At 40.8% G+C, this 23,150-nt stretch overlaps 1 protein-coding gene across 7 annotated transcripts in view; it reads right to left on the bottom strand.

The window, feature by feature from the left end:
• FUT8 (fucosyltransferase 8) overlaps nt 1-23,150 on the bottom strand; it is a 303,904-nt gene that overhangs the window by 82,207 nt on the left and 198,547 nt on the right. For 6 of the 7 annotated variants that reach the window (XM_038407244.2, XM_043516319.1, XM_043516317.1 and 3 more), the window contains one exon: nt 80-195. In XM_038407244.2, the coding sequence (XP_038263172.1) occupies nt 80-195 (116 nt within the window). Of the gene's footprint in view, nt 1-79; nt 196-21,532; nt 21,704-23,150 lie in introns of all 7 variants that reach the window. The other variant, XM_043516320.1, reaches the window with a different exon arrangement.

The following is a 23,150-nucleotide window of genomic DNA, read 5'->3' as shown; positions in this document are numbered from 1 at the left end:
TGGTACATGACAAAATTGAAACATTTGTGATATGGTATATAAGAGTTTAAGAACAAAAGGAAAACATCTCTCTACCAACCATCTCCAGTTCGTTTCTTATAGTTTTCTATCTGCTCTTTGGCCTTTAAAAGCTGCTCTTCTAAAGCATGTACCCTTCCTGCAGCTGGTCCCTGATCAATGGGACCATCCGGTATCCTAGAGCACAGGGAAGAAAATGAAAGCAATAATTAGGTTTATAAATTATGTAATATTTGCTTATTTCACTAAAAATAGTTACTGATAACACTTCCGGTATTATAACACATATAGAACCAACAAAACTCCAACAGAAACTTATTCCCGGGTCAGCAATAATTTACACAAACAGGATTACAGTTCATTAACTAAAAGGAAAATTTCAGTGTAACACAAGATACTCTAACCATCACAATTGTATTAGGATAACTCAAGATCTCATAGCAGCTAAGGTAACAAGTGGTGGTTTCTGGGCAGAAATCTGTATCAAGAACAAACTTTAGAGGTTGCTATTAGGTTAGTCTTGGGAGACAATGCAGGGAGGACAAATGAAATGTAATCCCTCAACTCAATGACTTGAGGTTAGGCATGCTTTTCCACGATAAAACCTTTATTTCTGATGATCTGTCGTTCTTCAGCAACTACAGTTTCAGATTATTCTGGAAAAAGAAAAGGAGTACTTGTGGCACCTTAGAGACTAACAAATTTATTGGAGCATAAGCTTTCGTGAGCTACAGCTCACGTCATCGGATCCGTGAATCTGATCTGTAGCTCACGAAAGCTTATGCTCAAATAAATTTGTTAGTCTCTAAGGTGCCACAAGTACTCCTTTTCTTTTTGTGAATACAGACTAATATGGCTGCTACTCTGAAACCTGAGATTATTCTGGGAAAGTATACTCTGCAGCCAACACCCACTGTCTGGCCTGTTAAGATGTTATCTTTATAGTAATTTTTTGTCCTCAACTATCTTTACAGTGACTCTTAAAACTTCCTCTTCCCTGCCTTCATGCAGGAGATGGGTACAGAATAATAATGTAGAACTGAAGTGATAAGGCAACAAGAGCTACGTTGCCAATCATGGGAAAAAAGGCACTTGCTGGAATATGGAGGAAATGGTATTGGTAGTCTGAAGACAGTGGTGTAAGACAGCAAGTCTTGAGCTTCGATAGCACTGTCCAATGTAGAACTACCCTCAGGAGTCAAACCTCTAGTCCCCTGAGATTTCTGTCAGTCTCTGTGACACAGAGGCCAATGGTGGTTCACCACTTTGTGACAGCAACTCCTGTCAGGCCTGACATAATCACTACTCTTAACACACTGTTGTCATGATATATACCCAAAAGGTGACATCTAATATATCCTTGGAAAACTAATGACTCACTAATCATCATTAATATTCTTGCATGATATACATATGGAATAGGTTCAAAAAGAGTTTTAAGAATTACGTTCTTAAAATATGTTTGGAAAGAAATGCATAAGCCCAATCTGCCTTAGACAAAGGAATGTGCATGTCTGTCTGACCAGCCTGGTCATCAGGCAGAGACAATGAAGATGCAGTTACATAAAAAGTAAACAAAGCCGTGAACCTAGCGAGTGGAGAGGATAGCCTCCTGCAGGAGTCTGAACCTCAAATGATAAACAATTGAATCAACTGATTGCATAAAATTCTACTGTATTATAAAAGTGTATCAAGTAATGTATTTTATGAAAGCCTGTAACACACTGGTGATTAATATAATTGTGAAGTGTATGCATTAACACTTCATGATGAATTATGGATACTCACTAATATTATGCTTTGAAGTCTGTGACCAAACACAGGGAGAAACAGATTTTTCCCTAGCCCCAAAGGCAGCATTGTGGAATCAATAGAATAGAAGCCCTATTTACATACAAATCAGCAGAGGGGTGGGAAACACACAGGAAGGGAAGAACAGCTTGAAGCAGTGTTAATGACTCTGAGATATAAGGGGATCCATAGAGCCATGTAGGCATCTTTCACCTAGGGAGACAAGGGAAACCAGGACATCATACTTCTGTGGAAGGACCTGACTCAGAGAAATCAGCCATAGTTGGAAAGAAGAAAGACTGGTAAGGAATCTTTATTTAACCAAGACTGTAGCTTTTTAAGTCTTAGTCACTAGAAAGCATATTTTAGTTTTATTTGCTTGTAACCATTTTGGTCTTTATCCCTTGTACTTGAACTCACTTAAAACCTCTCTTTTTGTTAATGAACTTAATTTTTAATGACAGGTTTCAGAATAGCAGCCGTGTTAGTCTGTATTCGCAAAAAGAAAAGGAGTACTTGTGGCACCTTAGAGACTAACAAATTTATTAGAGCATAAGCTTTCGTGATGAAGTGAGCTGTAGCTCACGAAAGCTTATGCTCTAATAAATTTGTTAGTCTCTAAGGTGCCACAAGTACTCCTTTTCTTTTTGTTAATTTTTAATGTAAACCAAACCAGTGCTCTGTTTTATTTAAAAGTATTGTTAACTCTAGCTGAAGTAATAAACAGTGCTTTTGTCTCTTCAAAGGTGCAACAAACCTTAGTATTTGTCTGAGTGCTCCAGGATAGGACTGGACACTTCAGGGCAACCAGTTTTGGGGAAATTCTGGAGTAGGAGTGGGGTCACTTTGCAAGTAGTAACCAAAGCTGGTGGAGACCAGGATAGGGCAGGTTGTTGGGGTCAGAGTGCTGAACCAGAGCTGCACAGTACACAGACATTCAGGGAACTGTATGCTTATCTGCTGGATATTGGTATCTGGGCTGTGAACCACAGCAGCACTAGGATTACAGGGCAGGTGATGACAACTCCTTACTGATCTGGGTTGAACCCCAAAATGTCAGTGTCTCACAATAGGAAGGCTGACTGCATACAGAACACCAAAATACATCTTCTTCATTGCAAACATCAACTAACTCCACAGTTACCTCTAATGGATCAATAGTTGGCATAAAATCAAGTAGGGCCAAATCAGTATGAATACTGAATCTATAATCTTAGAGGGTGATTTCAACAAAATATTGGATCTAAACTTTAATTAAAAAATAAATTAGCTCTAGACAAGCCATTATCAAAAGTATGCATTCATTATATTGGATAAAGCAATATATAGCAACATCAATGTTCCAGAAAAAGGCTATGCAGAGCTCTTGCTCTGAAATTCATAAAACATATTCAATAAATATTTCTTTAGTACAAAAAACCCTTGCAAAAACTTCTCAAGATGCTGTTGGAATAACAGAAATATTAGTTATTAAATCTTTCTTTATTGTACATATGTACCAAGGTTTGGCGTAGAAATGGCAGGGTATTCACCCGGGGCAATAGCATCAACACATTGCTTAACTGGACAGTTGAAGGGATACGGTGGCTGCATAGGAACCCTCCCGCTATTTTTTTTCTTTACTGGGACCTGTGGACTGTAATCCTTCCAAACTGCACATCTACGCAAGCAAAGAAGTGAACGAGTTCTTAAATGACATTCACAGTTTGGTGAAAGATTCAGTGGCTGCCATGTACTACCTTGGGTAAAAACTGACCAACTGGGATCATTTTGACCAATATCATAGCAATAGTCTGATCTCTAACTCTGGGGGGTGGGGGGGAGGAAGAAAGCCATCTAGAAACCTTTTGGGCAATGGCTATTTTTTCATGTCATATATCTCCAGAACCCCTGACTTAAATGAGTCTAAATTCGGGTCACTAACTCTACCCACCACTCCAGTGACGTAAAGCAAATTTCAATAAAATCTGTGCAAGCATGCATATTTTAGAGCTTTTATAAGCATCATCCTTTAAATAGGAAAGAGAGGGAAAGCACTCCTCTACGCATCCATCTGCAGCATTGGAATCTCTCAAAGGTGTGAAGTGGCCCATTCATCTCAATGTGATGTTCAGATGAGAACATTTCATGGAGATGAATACAACCTGAAACAGTTGGGACATGTGAATTGCTCCATTTACCTCAGTGGGTGTTGTGATCCCCCTTGTGAGTGCTTTACAGCTTGTGATATACATAAAGTATGCCTGATCTTAATTCCCCACCCAAAGGGGTAGGACTTTCCTAGATCTCGGCTCACATGGGGGGTTGGTGGGGGGCCTCAGACCCTCCCAAAAGGGCAACACCCACCTAAGAGCCCAGCTCACAATAACAGGGTGTGGGGGATTCAACTCCTATTGATAGGCATGAGCCCCCAGATCCTAGAACATATAGCAGCGAGAGGTGTTCAGACACCCGCAGAGTGCCACAACTTCCCATATGCCAACTTATATGAGGGGAGCACCGAGTGGGTTCAGACCTCCAAAAGGGGCAAGAGCCCCCCCCCCAGACCTGGGCACGTGCACAGACAAGGGAAGACGTGGGGCTGAAATGTGCCCCTTCCCCTAATCTCCTCCCGTCCCACTGCCAATCACCCCGTCCTCCTTCCCAGTGTCCCACCCCTCTACCCCCAAGCTCCCACACCTCCCTCACCTGAGCCTTCAACCTCTCTCCCCTCACCTACCACCTCTTCCCCATGACCCCCGTCCCCTCACTGCAGCCTCAAATTCCTTTCCCCTTATACCCTCACTCCTCCATCCATGAAAACTCCTCCCTGCTCAGGAAGTATTCACATATAATTTTCCCCCCAAAGACTTGGATTATGTTCTCCCCAAAATAAATTTGTCACCCATGACTCAAATTGTAGCAGGTTCCAGCCACTCACTACAAAATTACTTTGTTTTAGGTGGAGGCTTGTGATTAATTTATCCTTAAATTATGTTAATTGAGGAGCCAGTTCTCAAAGACGTCTGTGATTCATCCAGTCATTTGTATCTCAAAGTTTAACAGTATAAGGCAGGCATGAACAAAGGTTTTTGGGGTTCTGTAATTTAGGAACTCCTTAGTCAAATGATCCCAAATTTGGATCACTAATGCTACCCCAAACTCCCATGAGGCACACCAAATTTCGAAGCAAGCCAAGTAACCATTTGGATTTTAGATCACTTACAAGAGTCAAGCTTTAAAGCATATAAAATGGCAGGAATGGAAACCCTTTTAGCTGTTTTTCTCTATTGGCACATGCACACTGTAAAAATGAACATTTTCTTAAATACCATTCTCACTTTGGGTTCCTCAAAGATTTAGTGGGTGCAGTGCGCTATCCTGGGTAAACTCGACAGATTAAGACCATTTTGACCTGCATCACATCAACAGTTTGATCTCTAGCTCTGCGCAAAACACAAAAAAACCAGACCTAGACGCTTTTTGAAAAAATGGCTGGGGGGGGGGGGGTTATATCTCTACTTAGCTCCAAATTTGAATCACTAACTCTAGTCTGCACCCTCCTGAGGCACGCTACATTTAAAAGGAATCCAACTAAGCATGCTGATTTTAGAGGATTTAGAAAGGTCTACCTTTAGAGTTAGTGTTGTGTCATGACTTCTGTTTATAGTGGTGCTGCCAGGCCACTATAATATATTTAACATACCCTTTGAGGACGGAGGAGTTTTGGGAAGTGTTGTGGGGCATGCCTGCCCTGTGGCACCTCCTGCTGAGCTATGGGGCACTACATGCACTTCCTGCCTTAGTTTCCCTTCTCTCAGGGTCCCTTAAATCCAAACAGATGCAAGATTCAATTCCATGCTGGTGTTCTACTTTAATGAAATTCAAAATAAACTTGAAATAAAATCTTTCCCCTTGGTTTGAGGAATTGCAAAGCCCTCCTCCTTGGTGTGTGTGGTTCTCAATTCTGGGAGCGAATCTCCCTTTGGAGAGCTTCTCTCTTTCTCTGACCATGTGCCTCTAACTGATGGCTTGTCTACACTACAAAATTAAGTCAAACTTATCTAATTCAACCTCGAGCCCCCAAATTAATGAAATCAATTGTGTGTGGCCACACTACACCGATTGTCTTGATGGAGTACGTCCTCACTAGCAGCACCTGCATCGATGCACAAAGCAATGCACCATAGGTAGCTATCCCAAAGTGCAACTTGCCACAATGCCTCATGGGACCAAAACGTTGTTGCAGGAGAGAATACGAACATTGCGTTGGCATCCCACCATGCACTGCGTTCCCTCCTTCACATCAACAGCAAACAACCCAGTGGTTTTTGCATCTTGAAATCGCTGCCCATACGCCATAACCCCAGAAGCATGGAGCCTGCTCAGCTTGCTCTCTTGCTGTTAGCACCTCAAACACCTTGCACCTTCTCCTGCAGTATTTCCAGAGCCAAAGTAGGGGCCGCCGCATGGAACATAGCAATGTCCTGCAAATAGCCCTGCTGCAAGCCATTGAAAAAAAGAGTTCATAGTTGCTGATGGCAGTCACAGAGCAGCTGCAGTCTGTCAAGCGCTGTTTCTGGTCCTGTGAAACAAGCACTGACTGGTGAGACCGCATGGTTTTGCAGGTATGGGAAGACAAGCAGTGGCTGCAGAACTTTCAAATGCGGAAGGCCACCTTCCAGGAACTTTGTGCAGAGCTTTCCCTGTCCTGCAGTTCAGCAACACAAAAATGAGAGCTGCACTGACAGTGGAGAAGCAAGTGGTGATCGCTATTTGGAAGCTTGCAATGCCAGACAGTTATCGGCCAGTGGGGAATCAATTTGGAGTGGGTAAATCAACCGTGAGAGCTGCTCCAAGAGTGCAGGGCCATTAATCAACTTCTGCTACGAAGGGTAGTGAGTCTGGGAAATGTGCAGGATATAGTGGATTGTTTTGCCACAATGCCCCAATGCCCCAATTGCAGTGGGGCGATAGATAGCACAGATATCCCCATCTTGGCACCAGAGCACCTTGCCAAAGACTACATAAACCGAAAGGGATACTTTTAAATGGTGTTACAAGTATTGGTGGATCACAGGGGGCATTTCACTGACATCATCATAGTATGGTTGGGAAAGGTGCATGACGTGTGCATCTTTAGGAACTCAGTTCTGTTCAAAAAGCTGAAATCCAGGACTTTCTTTCCAGACCACAAAATTAATATTGATGATGTTGAGATGCCTACAGTTATCCTGATGGATCCAGCCTATCCCTTGCTCCCATGGTTCATGAAGCCATATACCCTCCGTCTGGACAGCAGTAAGGAACGGTTAACTATAGGCTCAGCAAGTGCAGAATGGTGGTTGAAGTGCCTTTGGTCATTGAAAAGGTGCTGGAGAAGTCTACTAACAAGGTTGGACCTTAGTGAGATCATCCCCATGGTTACAGCTGCCTGCTGTGTGCTCCATAATGTCTGTGAAAAAAAGAGGGAAAATTTTCCACAGGGGTGGGCAGTCGAGACAGATTACATGGCAGCCATTTTGAGCAGCCAGACACCAGGGCAATAATAAGCAAGGGGTGCAGTGTATCCGCGAGGCTTTGAAAAGCCATTTCAATAATGAGTCACAGTATTGTGAGCTGCTTGTCTGCATTGTGCTTTCCGAAACCTTCACCTAACTGGCATCACTGTCCCTATAAAGCCAACCCCCCACCCAAGCCCATTTATTTTATTTGTACATAGTACAACATAGTAAAGAGGGAGAAGAGAAAGAAAAGGTAACTTTGGGGGAAAGGAGTTGTAAAGTTAGAACGGGAGAAACATTTTCAGCTGTGTAACAATCACATTCCAGACCATCAAAGGTCTGTGAATGGGTGCCTTCTGTTCCTTGTACCCTGCCCCCCTCCACCCAAGTTAAGTGAAAGGGATAATTAACTTTTGGCCCATGCCTCAGGGAACGCTTGAGGGAGGATGATTTTGTGCCAGGCGATTCTGGCTGACCGTCCATCAGGGTCTGAAGAGGGACTATTCCCTCGTGCTTCTGTTCCTGCATTTCAACCAGACACCTCAACATGTCTGCTTGGTCCTTCATAATCCAAAACATCTCATCCTGCGTCGCACATTCTTGCTCATTGGAAGCTTTCCTGCTCTCCATATCCACGTCTATCTTCTTGGACAGTGAAAACCTCCACGCTCTCAGCTCTGCGTCAGTTGTCCTGGAGGCGTTCATTATCTTGGTGAACACGTCCTCCCACATTCTCTTTCTCCTCCTTCTAATCACTGAAAGTCTTCTTTCAGGTGTTGATGACCCGCCGAAGGACACATTTCCAGCTGTCACTCAGGGGAAAAAGATAAAGGAGCCATTGTACACGAATAATATGTTTCCATAGCAAGTCAGTTTTCATTAAAAAAAACCAAACAAACCAAAAAACCAAAAACCTTTATTACACTAGGTGCAAGCCATAACATAACAAGAATCCATAACCATTCACTGTGCCATTTTGCTGTTCCAGCCATGGTGAGTAGCCCCCCGCCCCCTTCCCCCCCGGGTCATGGGTGACCTCACTTTTAATGAAGTTTATGACAGGCTCCTGTCGGGAGCACAGGTAGCTAGTCAAACAATGGCCCTTCCCCATAGCACCACAGGAAGCTGTTTACGAATGGGGCAGGGGAGGAACATTTTCACTCCCAAACTGCGGAATCTCTCATATGGGACCCAAGTCCCCTGTCAGCCACTTTAAACTATTTGCCAACCTATGCCGAGCACAGTAAAGGCACATTAATGACCGCATGGTTTGGCAATCCGGAATGTAGGGGTAGGTGCGTGTTTGACCTTTTTTTCCCTGTGTCAGAGCACTTTTAATGAGAACTTGCCCCATTTCCCCTTAGGCAACCCTGAGGGTAACAGAGACAGAAATGAAGGAGATGCTGCAAGCATCTGGGTATAGACCCAGTCCTTATGTTGTGTACTGCAATGATGCCAGCAGAATTAATTCAGGAGTTGCGTGGGAAAGTGTCCTACCATAGTGGAAGAAATAAGACTGCCCTGCCCAGAAACCTTTTGCAAAGGATTGCAGAGTACCTCGATGAAAGTTTCCTAGATATATCCACGGAGGATTCCCGGGCTATCCCAGTCCACATAAACATTATTTTTCCAGGGGCCACCCTCTTGTAAGCAGAGAACCACAGCACCTCGCTTTTTCTTCACGGTAAGCATGCAATACCATCGAATGTGTGCGCCCGCTAAAGTTTAACTGGACTTTCATTTTAACTGTATGCTCACCAGAGGTGCCTTCCCTGGCATCACGGTCTGCCACGGTGATGTCCAGTGACCCACAGGGCTCCAGGGTTAAAAATATTTCCTGGCTCTTGGGGAGAATGGATCTACTGCTCGCCTATCTCCCATTATCCTCCTCCTCCTCTTCCTCTTTCTCATCCACCGTATAATCCTCCTTGTTGTCCCTAGACTCACACACCTGTGAAGTGTCCATATTGCTTGTGGGGGTGCTGGTAGGGTCACCCCCGAGAATCGCATGCAGCTTGTTGTAGAACTGGTATGTGTAGGATTCAGCACCAGAACTACTGTTCGCCTCCCTTGCCTTTTAGTACACTTGGCGAAGTTCTTGGCTGTGTGTCCATCGTGTAGCTCTTCTCCCCCATTCCACGAGCGATATTTTCATAGATGTCAGCGTTTCTTCTGCTGGATTAGAGCTCTGCCTTTAAGACTCTTCTCCTCACACAGCGATGAGATCCATGACCACCTGTGCAGACCAGGCTGGAGCACGTTTGGGGCATGTAGTCTCCATGATTAGTTGTGTTCAAGCTGGCACTCTCCCAATGCTGATCAAACAGGAAATGGAAATTCAAAAGTTCCCAGGGCTTTAGCGGGGGGGAGGGGCTTTTTCCTGTGTACCTGGCTGCAGAGTTGAGAATGATCTCCAGAGCAGTCACAGATGAGAATTGTGGGACACCACCTGGAGGTCAATTAAGTCGAATTAAACAACACTGCATCTGCATTACTTCACAGTCAGGCCATGAAAATCGAACGAAGCGCTACACCTCTCGCAGAGGTGGATTAAAGAAGTCAACATCAGGGGTGACTTAGGTCGACGTAAAGGACCTGATAGTGTAGACACATACATTAACATGTCAACATAAGGCTGCTTCCTTCAACCAAACTCTGTAGTGTACAGCGGGCCTGAGTCCTGATGGCCTTTTATCAGACCCAGGTGCTCATTACTCAATTAGCTGTCTAGATGAGCTACTTAAACTAGCTCATCACAGGCCTTGACTCCCCTTAAAGGGAACAGTAATCCCATGACAGGGAGGATGGGGAAAGAGTCAGGGGTGGTATGAGGGAAATGAGAGTTTTAAACTGTCCCCTACCAAAGACCACTACGCTGCCATTTCAGCTATACTTTACATCTATTAAAGTCACCTTTCTACAGTAAAAGCTAAGCTAAGAGCTATTTAATACTCCAAATTTAGATTTTTACAAAAGAAAGTGAATTTAAATTCGCTATTAGACTGCAATTACTGCTGAAAAGGGCAGTGAGGCTTCTGAGGATAAGGAGTTGAGGGAAAGGGTCCAACTAGACAAGAGAAACTTTAAAAAAGAGAGAGCAAGCATCCACACGAGAGCATGAGCAAGGAATGAGGGTTATAATACATATTCAAAGCAGTAGAGAAAAGATTTTATAACCATTTCCTTCTTGCAGTTTTGTCTCCTCTGAATCTGTTACCTCATCAAGCTTGGAATTGCTTTTCCCCCCATTTCTCAAAATTAGGAAGAGATTCCTTTCCTCAACCTGCACAGCCAACCCATCAGTATCCACAGATACATATGGTGAACTGCATACGAGACACAGTGGCAGCTCACCAGTGAGATGTCTTTGCACCAAACAGCTTCCATATATGCCTGGTAACACTATTACAAGCTCCAGCAGATAATTTGTATTATAAATACTAGATGTTAACTATGTTTTTATATACATTTTCTTGAACAGTTCCGCTTGCTTGAAATTTTCTAGATAATGTTACAGTCCAAACCAAACTTTGACATCTACCTTAGGCTGCTAATTTTAGAGGTTATCTCCTAAACTATGACACAGCCTTAACAACAGATAAACATGTCAATATAGCTCCAGTACAGTATATCTTCTCGCCTATTTGTTTTTTTATCTTTATCAGTAAGATAATATAATAAACTAAAAGGACAAATTAAAAAATAAATAAGCCACAAACCTCTTGACATATCCTTGACGTACCATGCGGGGGTTTTTTCTAGTACAAAACAATGAACAATTTTGCATATGCTGTTTCCTGCCAGCTCAAAGTAAGCAGAAACCATTTTTTCCAATATGAAACCATGGCAACTGAAAATATTTCAGTCAGATCTTAAACATCTAACAACTTTCAGAGATTCCCCACAATTATGTTTACTTGATATTTTGTGCCTTGTTTAGTGGTAAAATTGCACATGCAAACGACCATGCAAGCAGAAAAAAAGTATTTTGTTTAAAACATCCATTTTATTAAAAAAACATTTTCATATAATCTCCAGGTGACACAGATGGATGTCAGCACAGGGAACCAAACAGAAAATGTAATCATAGTGACATCAAGTTTAGCTGAGGAGCACTGGTATGACATATACAATAGGTCCAAGACTTCTACATACAGTAATAGGTATTAACACTGGAGCCCAAGTTTCACTGAAGGAAAAGAAACCGACAAATAACAGAGACAAATAAAGTTTTTGCCTAAGATATAAGGGGTTTTTTTGTTTGTGTTTTTTTTTAAAGTATGACAGCAATCCCTATGAACCATAAAGAGATCTCAGAGATGCATAGGATTCCCTCAAAAATCCTAGAACAAAAGTAAATTCTGAATAAACTATTCCAAGTTCATCTGTCTTTAAAGAAAATTTTACAGCAGAGTAGAATACTCCAGGTTGTATAATCTCACTTTAAAACAAAATACTGATGTTAACCAATTTGATTTATTTATTTTTGCACATCAGACTTCCCTAAGAAAAAAAAGTTTAAGTGCCAATGGCACTAATTTTCTCTCAGCCTCTAGATATTTTAACAGGTTACAATGAAATTCTCTCTACAAAGAAATGTGAAAAATTCCTAAAAGCAACCTATTGAATCTGTTGATTCTTTTTATTTGGCTCTTTCTCAGCTACTTGCATGGAGTTGGAAGGTCTACTAACTGACTTCACCAACATTAGGATTTGTTTTTCTTTGATACTTTCCTTTAATTCAATGGTTTTTATTATGGGAAGGAAACAATACCTGGTTACTGAGGTAAGAGGACAACTGGCAGTAGCAAATAAGCATAAAGAACACAAACTAACTTGACTCTTCTACAAGATCAACCTTAGAAAGAGGACAGACAAACCTCAGGTAACTAAAACCAGAAGGGAAATATTAAAGGTGACCTGCAAACAAATATTGGGGGCTTCATCCTCAGCTGATGTAAATCAGCACAGGGCTATTGATTTAACTGGATCTATACTGCTTTACACCAGCTGAAGATCTAGCCCTTAGTTTTTAGGATTATATGCTGAACCAGTAAAGGTAACAGTGATGATTATCATAACTACTGAAAAACTCCCCCCACCCCATTTTACACACACTTGCTCTCTGTGAAAGCCCAATGCCACACCCAACTTCAGACTGGAGCCACCTATAGGGATATAATAGAACAAAAATATTTTGAAATTATACTAATTTGCTTGGTTTCTCTTTAAAAATATCTTTGTATCAAAGGAGCCTTTGATATGCATCAAAGCTCTACAAGTTAAGTCCTCACTGGTGCTTAATAAGTGCTGAGCAGTTGAGGGGAGAGCCACAATGGGGCTGTTTGAAGGTAATTGATTCTGAAACCGGTTCTATTGCAGCATCAGCCTGAAGTGGTTTAAGGTATGCACAGGTCTGTCCCTCAAATTAGAAACCTTTCTGTCCTTTATTAACAAATGTTTTGAGCTACACGAGTTATGTCTAGTATTACTGATGTTTGTAATAGGTTTGATTTTATTTTACCCTTTTCCCTCCCTTTCTTAAATATGTTCCTATTCCAGGGTAAGAAACAGATTCTTGAGATTAATTTTACCTAAAAGGAACACAGGTTCTACAAGACACAAACGGAATGTTTTACAGATTATAGGAACAACAAGCAATTAAAGTTTCCTCTGAACTAGTACAAAAAAACTCATCTTTTTCTGATCTAGCTACTGAATTTCAGGTGTGTGGAACCTGTGAGATAACTTGACTGTCCTATATGTGTTTCAAGTAACTTGCAAACTGTCTTAGACAATGCATTCATTTGTGAATTAGATACATTATGTGCCTTGACCATAACATATACTTTGTAGAAAATTCTAGTTGTCCATTTTTGTCTGTATATACTGCAAACCATTTTGTGGCTATTACACTGAAGTTTGCATATTTTTTCTATTGATCTGATGCATCATCTCACAGACACTATGCTGTGTTTCCTGTGTTCCTACAATCCTTTGCCTACATTTATTTGATCTAAATAATTTAAAATGTTGCATAATTTAAAATGTCTGTGGCAAATGAATACAAATTGTTAAAAATCAAAGATCTTTGTTTCAGGACTGCTGGCTTGAATTAAAAATCATTTGATTAAAGAACCTCTTGCTGAAAAAAGTAAGCAGTGATTTCCCTATACTTAATCATAATGGGATTACTATTATTAATTTTAATATAAAATATTGAACAATTAAATTACATTTATAGCATTTTGCATCACCTTTGGTTGAAATCTGATGGCATCCCATTAAAAGATAATTTTCTACATATCTCAACCTCTCATATTTATACACCCAACAGAAGAGTCCCTGGCTTGCCAGTTACACAGAGGATGATCTGACCCTGTATCTCTCTCTCTTTAGATTTGGATGGTACAGTTGATAGGCTGTATCAGCATATAGCAGAGACCGGAATTTGGAACTGTTAGCTAACTGAAAGTGAAAAGACAAAATGTTGGTGACTGGGAGAAACAATTGAAGGAAATGGCAGAGATACTGGGTGAAATCCTAACCCCCCTAAAGTCAGTGGGGCCAGAAATTTACCCAATATCTTTACCTTCATTTTAAGATGAACAGGCCCAGTTAAATTGAATCCAAGAGTCTGAAAAGAGTGGGCTGAGGAGCCCTCCTGCCCACTGATGTTAATTTTTAATATATCTTGTTATACTGGGGAAATTCCAGAAGACTGGAAAAGTGCTATTGCCATACTGACATTCAAGAAGGGTTAGCAGGATGACTTGGATATTATAGGCGAGTTACTCTGACATCAACCTTAGGGAAAACAATGGAAAAACTGACACATCATTTAGTCAAATAATGGGAATACAATTAATGCCTGTCAACATGTTTTCATGGAAAATACCTCATATAAAACCTGATTTTTGATATGATAAATTTGGTGGATAATGATAACTATGTTTTTAGATTTTTGTAGAGAACTTGATTTAGTATCACACCATATTCTGATTAAAAATACGATATATAATATCAATAAAGCACACATTAAACAGACAACAACTAGCTATCTAACATATCAAAAAAGTAGCTCTCAATGGGGAATCATAAGAACGGCCATACTGGGTCAGACCAAAGGTCCATCTAGCCCAGTATCCTTTCTTCCAACAGTGGCCAATGCCAGGTGCTTCAGAGGGAATGAACAGAACTGTTAGTCATCAAGTGATCCATCCCCTGTCCCCCATTCCCAGCTTCTGGCAAACAGAGGCTAGGAACACCATCCCTGCCCATCCTGATAATAGCCAGTGATGGACCTATAAGGGGGGATTTGACAGCTGTTTTCAACTACCTGAAAGGGGGTTCCAAAGAGGATGGATCTAGACTGTTCTCAGTGGTACCAGATGACAGAATAAGGAGCAATGGTCTCAAGTTGCAGAGCGGGAGGTTTAGGTTGGATATTAGGAAAAACTAATAGGAGGGTGGTGAAGGAACAGGTTACCTGGGGGGAGGGTGGAATCTCCTTCCTTAGAGGTTTTTAAGGTCAGGCTTAACAAAGCCCTGGCTTAGAAGATTTAGTTGGGGATTGGTCCTGCTTTGAGCAGGGGGTTGGACTAGATGACCTCCTGAGGTCCCTTCCAACCCTGATATTCTAATATTCTATCCTCCATGAACTTATCTAGTTCTTTTTTAAACCCTGTTATAGTCTTGGCCATCACAACATCCTTTGGCAAAGAGTTCCACAGGTTGACTGTTGAGAGTCATGAATGAATAGGGTGTTACTTGTTGAGTTCTGTAGGGATCAGTTCTGGCTCAATGCTATTCAATATTTTTGTCATCGGTAATGTGGAAGTAAACACTACTGGTAAAAAACTGTGGATGACACAAAGGTTGGCAAAGTTATAAAAAGTGATGACGACTGGGCAGTCATACAGAGCCATTTGGGACACTTGGTAAGCTGGGCCCATCAAATAAAATGCATTTTAATCAACCAAATGCAAAGTTGTACATCTAAGAACAAAGAATGAAGTCAGTACCCATAGAATCTGGGACTGTATCTGGGAAACCAGTGACTCTGAAAAGGATTTTGGGCTCACAGTGGACAAGTAACTCAACATGAGCTCCCAGTGCAATACAGTGGCGAAAAGGGCTAATGAAATCCTTGGATGTATAAATAGAAGTGGGAAAGGGATTTTACCTCTATAAATGGTATTGACAAGACCAATACAGGAATATTGTGTCTAATTCTTGTGTGTCCATATTTTTAAAAGGATGTTGAAAAATTGGAGAAGTGCAGAAAAGAGAGACGAAAAATGATTTGAGTACTAGAGAAAATGCTGATAGTGAGAGACTTAAAGAGCTCAATCTATTTAGCTTATCAAAACTAAGATTGAGAGATGACTTAAAAGACTCTTCTGTCTGCTGGAAAAAGGCATAAGAACCAATGGCCAAAAGTTAAAGACAGAGTTCACATTAGGAATTTTTAATAATGATCATATTGGAACAAACTACCCAGGGAACTGGTGGATTCGCCAACTCATGATGTCTTCAAATCAAGACAGGTGCCTTTCATAAAAATATTCTTTAGTGAAACATATTATTGGGCTAAATGCAAGGGAACTGAATGAAATTCTATGGCCTGTGTTATAGAGGTCAGAGTAGATGATGTCATATCCCTTCAGATCTTAAAATCTATGAATCATATGACTCTATGAATAACTAGTACAACATTATCCCAGCCTCCTTCCCCTCCACCCCCTAATCATATCCCCTGCAAACATGGGTGCCTTTAATGGCCATTGGAAGATATTTGAAAATTCTAACTAATAATTTTATGCTTGAAAAGGTAGTCTCAAAGTAAAAAGAAGCACTAAGTAAGTCTAAAATAAACTCAAAGAGTTGCATACTTTTGATAGCTCAGAAATAAGCCATCCTGAAAAACTCACTTGCACTAACCAGGCTTGAAAAATTCAGGAAGGGTTTTTTGGAGGTCATTAAGAACTCCATGGAGATCCCATAACACAGTGAGTCTTAACATATATTTGAGAGGAGTTGCTTCCTTGTCCTAAACAAAGAGGGGCTGTTGTATTAATTTATATGGAATATATTTGCCAAGGATATTAACATGACTATGTAACTGTCCAACATTAAACAGTTGGAAACAAGGTTTGGGGTTTTGTATAAAGAGACCTCAGCCTGCTTAGTACCATAGTAAACACCATTAAAAATCTTTTAAAGCTTTCATAAAAGATACAAAAAAAAGAAGGAAAAACAGCTAAAGCATTTGAAATGTAATGTAATAAGCCAGGCTTTCACTTTAACATTAGATGGAGACAGATTTTAGAAGGAACCCTCCCACCCCCAACCCCTATTCTGACAATCTATTACATGGAAACAACTGTCCTTTTTGGGAAAAAGAGAAAAAGTTAGTTCAGATGGACTGCAGCTGTTATTGTTGCTGCTGTTAAAGTCTGATCCTGTTTCTTGGAAAACAAAACAGGACAAACACACAGAAAAGGGGAGAGAAAAGAACAGCAGAGATAGAAAATGCAGCTTCTGTCTCTGGTGTTGACTCTTACTTGCAATCTTACAGCTGAAAAAACAAAGGCATGGCACTTGATCACCTTAATCATTTCAAGACCTTGCATACTTGTGCCTCCATATGGTTATTTAGGGTACAGCTTTTACAGTTTTCAGAGTAGCAGTCATGTTAGTCTGTATTCGCATTGTTGCATCCGATGAAGTGAGCTGTAGCTCACGAAAGCTTATGCTCAAATAAATTTGTTAGTCTCTAAGGTGCCACAAGTACTCTTTTTCTTTTTGCTTTTATAGTTGCCTCTCTTGCCACAGGCTGACAGCAGTGTTGCAAAATATACAGCGTAGGCCAGCTAAGCCAGATTTTTATTAGACGGGTAGAGGAAAGGAGAAGTATAGCTTTGTCTCAGCTAATTTCCCCTCAAAAGTCTTATTTTAAGAACCCCAAAAGGCATGATGGGAGGAACAGCCCACCCCCTCTATGTTTTGTCCACCAATTAGACCTAATTTCTGACATACCAAATTGTTGATTGATTTCCAGTCCCACACTTTTCTTGATCTTTACCCCATCTTTGAGTTAAATTAGTAGGCCTTTTTGTTGGACTAATTTAGTCTGTCTCCCTTTTGTACCTTTTCCCACATTTATCATTGACTGGAACATTCTATAAGCTTTCACTCACTTCTCACAGTTGAGGTAACATTTCTAGACCCAATTATCACAACAAGGCCTATAAGGAATACTGACCAAATGTTTCAGAAATTACTGATAAATCAGAAAGTTGCAGGCAGATGGAGTCCAATTAGTCCTGGAGCTGGATTCAGATTAAGAATCTAAGAACAGGCATACAGGATCAGACCATCTAGCCCAGTATCCTGTCTTCCAACAGTGGCAGTTGCCAGAAAAATCAGAGGGAGTGAACAGAACAGTTTTGAGTCATCCAGTCCCAGCTTCTGGAACTCAGAGGTGTAGAGACAGCCAAAAAAAGGAGACAGTCAGTCTTCAAGAGGAGCATGAAAAATTATATATGGTGCCCTGCTTGTACCACATTACAAAACTCCTCTATTTGGCATTGAGGATATTAGCATTTATTCCCTATAGAAGGCACCATCGGGACTTTGAAGCACCAATAACAGAACTTAGCTAAGTGACTTAAAGACTGAAATGAGAATATTCTTCATCAGAACGCAGCTGACAAACTTTGATACACTGGCCCCTGCCACACACATCTGAAAAGGTGATTACAGAAACAGAACCTTATGAATTGAGAGAGAAAATAATGGATTTCTGTTAGTTCACCTGCAACTGAAGAGGCCTGAACCAAAGTACTGACACTTTCTAGAGCTCAAACATAAAACTACTATAAAGTGGGTGCACAACTGGTTGAAAATTTGTACTTAAAGAACAGTTGTCAGTGGTTTGCTGTCAAACTGGAAGGGTGTACGTGGCTGAGTCCAGCCGGGTAAATCCGGCGTCCAGTACCATTCAATATTTTCATTAATGACTTGGATAATGGGGTGGAGATTATTTTTTATAAAATCTGCAGATGACATCAAGCTGGAAAGAGTTGCAAACACTTTGGAGGACAGGACTAGAACTCAAAAGGACATTGATAAATTACAGGATTAGTCTGAAATCAAAAAGATAAAATTTGGTAAAGACAAGTGCAAAGCTTTACACTTAGGAAGAAAAAATTAGATGCACAAATACAAAATAGGAAATAACTGGCTAGGCAGAAGTACTGATGAAAAGGATCTGGGGGATTATAGTGAATCAAAAGTTGAGTATGAACGAACAATGTGATACAGTTGAGAAAAAGGATATTATTCTGGGATGTACTAACAGGAGTCGTATCTAAGACATGGGAGGCAATTGTTTTACTCTGCTCAGCAGTGTAAAGGCCTCAAGTGGAGTACCATGCTCTGTTTTGGGCACCACACTTTAAGAAAGATGTGGACAAATTAGGAAGAGTCCAGAAGAGAGCAACAAACATTGTAAAAGGGTTTTGAAAATCCAGCCTAGAAGGAAAGGGCATGTTTGGTTAAAAAAACTGGGCATGTTTGGTTTTGAGCAAAGAAGACGGATGGGGGGACTTGATAACAGTCTTCATATGTTAAGAGTTGTTATAAAAAGGATGGTGATTAATTGTTCTCCATGTCCACTGAAGGTAAAACAAGAGGCAATGGGCTTAATCTATAAACAGACAGAGATTAAGGTTAGATATTAGGAAAAAACTCTCTAGCTATAAGGATAGCTAAGCACCGGAATACATTACTGTCAGGCCCCATGGGTCTTGAATGTGGGTTTGTGGGGGCACTGGGAGTCATCATATTCCAATCCTCCACCTCCTGCTCACGAACAGCAGCTGGGACCAGGGTCCATGAACTGGGGCCTGTGCTCTCATTGAGAGCTCCAAGGCTCCTGCTTGGGCCACAGCCCCTATTTAAGACAGAGGAGGAAACAAAGTTGTCTGTACAAATGTGCTCTGCCCCACCGGTCTGCTTGTTACCTGTTCCTGTCATCTGATCCCTGACCCCCTAGTATCCTGACTCTTGGTAACTGACTCTTGATCCCTGCCCTCTGGTTTGTCTCTCAAGTCTGATCTCCTGGTGTTCCAACATGGCCTGATTCCTGGCATTTGGCTCCTGGACCCTTGGCCCTGACACTAACCCCAGGCCAGGCTGCCTATACAATTACAGCCCTGATAATTATCAAGGGTGGTTGTGGAATCTCCATCATTGCAGATTTTCAAGAACAGGTTAGACAAACATCTGTCAGGGATAGTCTAGGGAAGGTATACATGGTCCTGCCTCAGTATAGGGATTTAAACTAGACGAGCTCTTAAGGTCCCTTCCTGCTCTATATTTCTATAATTCTATGCTGAGGTGCCTTGATGTGAGGCACCAATATCCAAAACACCAAACTTTAAAGATGCTGGGGTGCAGGGTACTGAGCTCCTGAGACATCACAGTGAGATCTGCAGAGGCACCAGAGTATTTGAACTTTTAAGGAGCTGTAACACCAAGACAGCGAGTTACTGAGCTGCCGAGCTCTACAGATATTGGAGTCCTGAGCAGCCAAAATGCAGAACTCCACAGATATCAGTGCTCTGAGCCCCTGAGATGCTTCAGCTCTGATCTCCACTGGCAACAGCGCACCCAGCTCTTTGACATGTCAAAGGCACAGGAATATCAATTACCACTGGTGGTGGATCAACCCTAAGAGTGAGAGGACTTTAATCTGCACTTGAGACACTTGGTGCAGAGTTTTTTGAAGCAACCAAGGTGCTTTGCTGCTCAACTCACCAATCACCACTGGCATTTAGGCTCAGAAAATCCCAGATACTGCTCTGTTCTGTTCAGAGGCACCAGAGAATCTAAGGTGACAAAGCACTGACCTCTGGATGTTCCAGAATGCTGAGGTTTGGAGCCATCAAGGTGCCAAATTTCCAAGGCACTGAGGTGTGAACCACCCATGTTGCCAGGTTCAAATCTCTAGTGGCACAGAAGGTAAAATCCCAAATAGGCACCAGGGAACTCAAGTCACTTGAAGCACTGAGCCCCTGAAGAATGGAGTCCAATGAGCATCAGGATTCTCCATTCCCCATAAATATTATTACAGCACCCGATGTATATTGCTAAATTATTACGATTTATAATTTAAGTGCTGACTGTGTGGTCAGCACTGTACAAGATAGCTTTTATATAAGTGAAAAGAGATAATCAAAGTTTTGGTTTTTTCCTGTTTTTGCTTACTGGAAGGGAAGATTCATAGCCATCTTATTTAGTAGTAGTAGTAGTAGTAGTAGTAGTAGTAACAACAGTCTAAAATGAACCAGGATGCAATATTTCACAGAAGTCAACTGACTGTACAAGAATACAAATAATTGCCTTTTGGACATCATTCAGATAACCCTTTAGAATCTCTATCGCAAGATTTGAAACATCAAAAAGTAGCAAATCCAGGCATTACTGTTAATAGTGCAAATGACATCTACTGTACAAATGTTTTAGAGACAAACTTACTTCAAACCAAAACTGAAGGGTAAAGCCAGCCACAGACTCAGAAAATAGGCACAGAACCAGCCAAAACAGGAACTGCTGAACTGGAAGGGAGGAAGTAAAATGGGACCAAGTTGGGGCCACCTTTACCCCTACACCCACCCCCGGAATCTCTCTGAACCCAGAACTGTGGAAACTAAACACATCCACAAACACACTGGTGCCTCCCCTCACCTGCCATGTGTACTTGAAAGAAAATGTAGAGAGGAGCCAGCCACAGACTCCAGCCAGTAGGGGCAGATGCAGCCAAAGCAGGGACCGTTGATCCTCTGGACTTTCAGCAAATGTACAATTTTGACTGGACTTTCTCTGCCCTTCGGTGACTAGTTGTTCATTCCAACCCTCTCCTTCCTCCCAGTCTCTTCACCTCAGCTTCACTCCCCATCTGCTTCTCTTACCCTCTTTCTCCTCACTCTGTCCCTCTCACCCACTTCCCTTCCCTATCCTAAGTAAACCCACCCCAAATAAAAATCAAGGAACTAACATGTTTGGCTTAATGGAAAAAAACATGAGACGATATGAGGGAATACAACCCATTCAGGGGGGAAAAATGTGACAGAACAGAAGAGAAAGAAAAACATTTGGAGACAAAATGGAGGAAGGAAAATCAACATCAAAGAGAGATTGGAAAGATTAGATAACCCCACTCTTCACAATACCTTTCTAAACTACATATACATCTTCCATGGTTCAACTTTAATTGATTTCAGTAAAAAATATTTTCTCTGTAGCTTTCTTGTATATTGCTCTCCTCTCATTGCTTCTCTGTTCTTCCTTTTATTTGTCACTTAGTTCCTCCAGTCTCCCTTTGTTCTCCCCAACTTGTTTCCCTGCTAATAACAAGTTATCAGTTGAGGGAACCATAACATTGAAATGATCTTCTACAATAAGGAATTAAGAGAACTGCTATTCAGTGATCAGATGCTTCTCCAAATAAAACTTTTGAGTTGCAAAACTGACTTGAAAATATCATGAGAAAAGCCTCTTGGAGTTTTGGTACTTTCATTTCTGGCAGGAACTAGAAAGTGTAGAAAGGTGCAAAGATTAAATAATGAACAACAACATATATAAAACTTTTCAAACTTTACAAATGTCTTGATTTGGACTACAGGATAAAGTTGAAGTTAATTTTTATTTTCTTCTGATGATACAGCAAAAGATCAAAACTAATTGGTAAATAATTAAACAAGCTAAGTGGTCTATAAACATGTACCATGGACATGCTGGAACACTTTACAATAGATAGAAATGTCCTGAAGACTGTAGTTTGTTGTTAAATGCATATAAAAATTAAATGTTTTTTAATCTTGCAGGATTAAAAACAAGGTATAAAGATTTTTAAGCCATATGGGAAAGGAAGATTTAGTCAATATCTCAGTGAGCCTGAAATATAAATATAAGTGATTACTAACTTGACCTTCAATTTCTGATGTTTTTTAAAATTTGATTCAACAGCTAAAAAATTTTCAAAAAAATGCACCCAAAAAACATTGTACTTCCAAAAATTTGGGATAGCATCAAATGCTTTTAGAAATTGTTCACTTACAGTACAGAAAATTTTTCTAAAATGTTGATGTTACCAAGTAAGAGCATAATAAATAACCTTAAGACATGCACCCTTTTCTCTCTCACCTTATCCTCTTAACAGAATACAATAGGTGGTAGAGAGGATGAAGCAAAGCATATATGATGAGGAAGTGCAAAGCAAGATAATGTTTTATTGTCTTCAAATGAAAATTGACAATGCATCACTCAGGGGATGGGACACAGTTTTGAAGCTTAATTTTAACTTGTCAGCTTCCAAAAACATTTTTCCTGCTTTGAAGCTTTTCAGTCTTCTACTGTACCCACTCACCCAATGATTTTCCCCATGATGAATAGACTCTTCTGAGACAGTAATTTTCCTCAATGATCAAAAGAATAATCTTAAAAACATGCTTATACAGTAGTCAGGGACTGGCAGCCAGTAGGACCAGTAAGATGGCTGTCAGTTCTTCACCAAAATCTGGTAACAGATGTTAGAAGCTTCAACAGATGTTTTAAACAATGCTTCAAAACCAGGCAATCTGTTAAGGTTTGATAAAAATTCTCTGGTATAAATGGTGACATTCACTTGACCAACATCTCAGACCACTCTAGATGTCTATTGTTCTTCAATTGTTCTGCTCAATGTCCTGTCTCTAAATAGGAAAAAAATTAGAAGCAGGAAATACTGTTTCCAAGTACAAATTCTTTTAATGTTTTATTATAAGACCACTATCTACTAGTGACTTATTT

This window comes from Dermochelys coriacea, chromosome 6 (genome assembly GCF_009764565.3).
Source record: "Dermochelys coriacea isolate rDerCor1 chromosome 6, rDerCor1.pri.v4, whole genome shotgun sequence".
Lineage (NCBI taxonomy): Eukaryota > Metazoa > Chordata > Testudines > Dermochelyidae > Dermochelys > Dermochelys coriacea.
The sequence above is the reverse complement of the archived record's forward strand: the minus strand, read 5'-3'. Positions and strand labels throughout refer to the sequence as shown.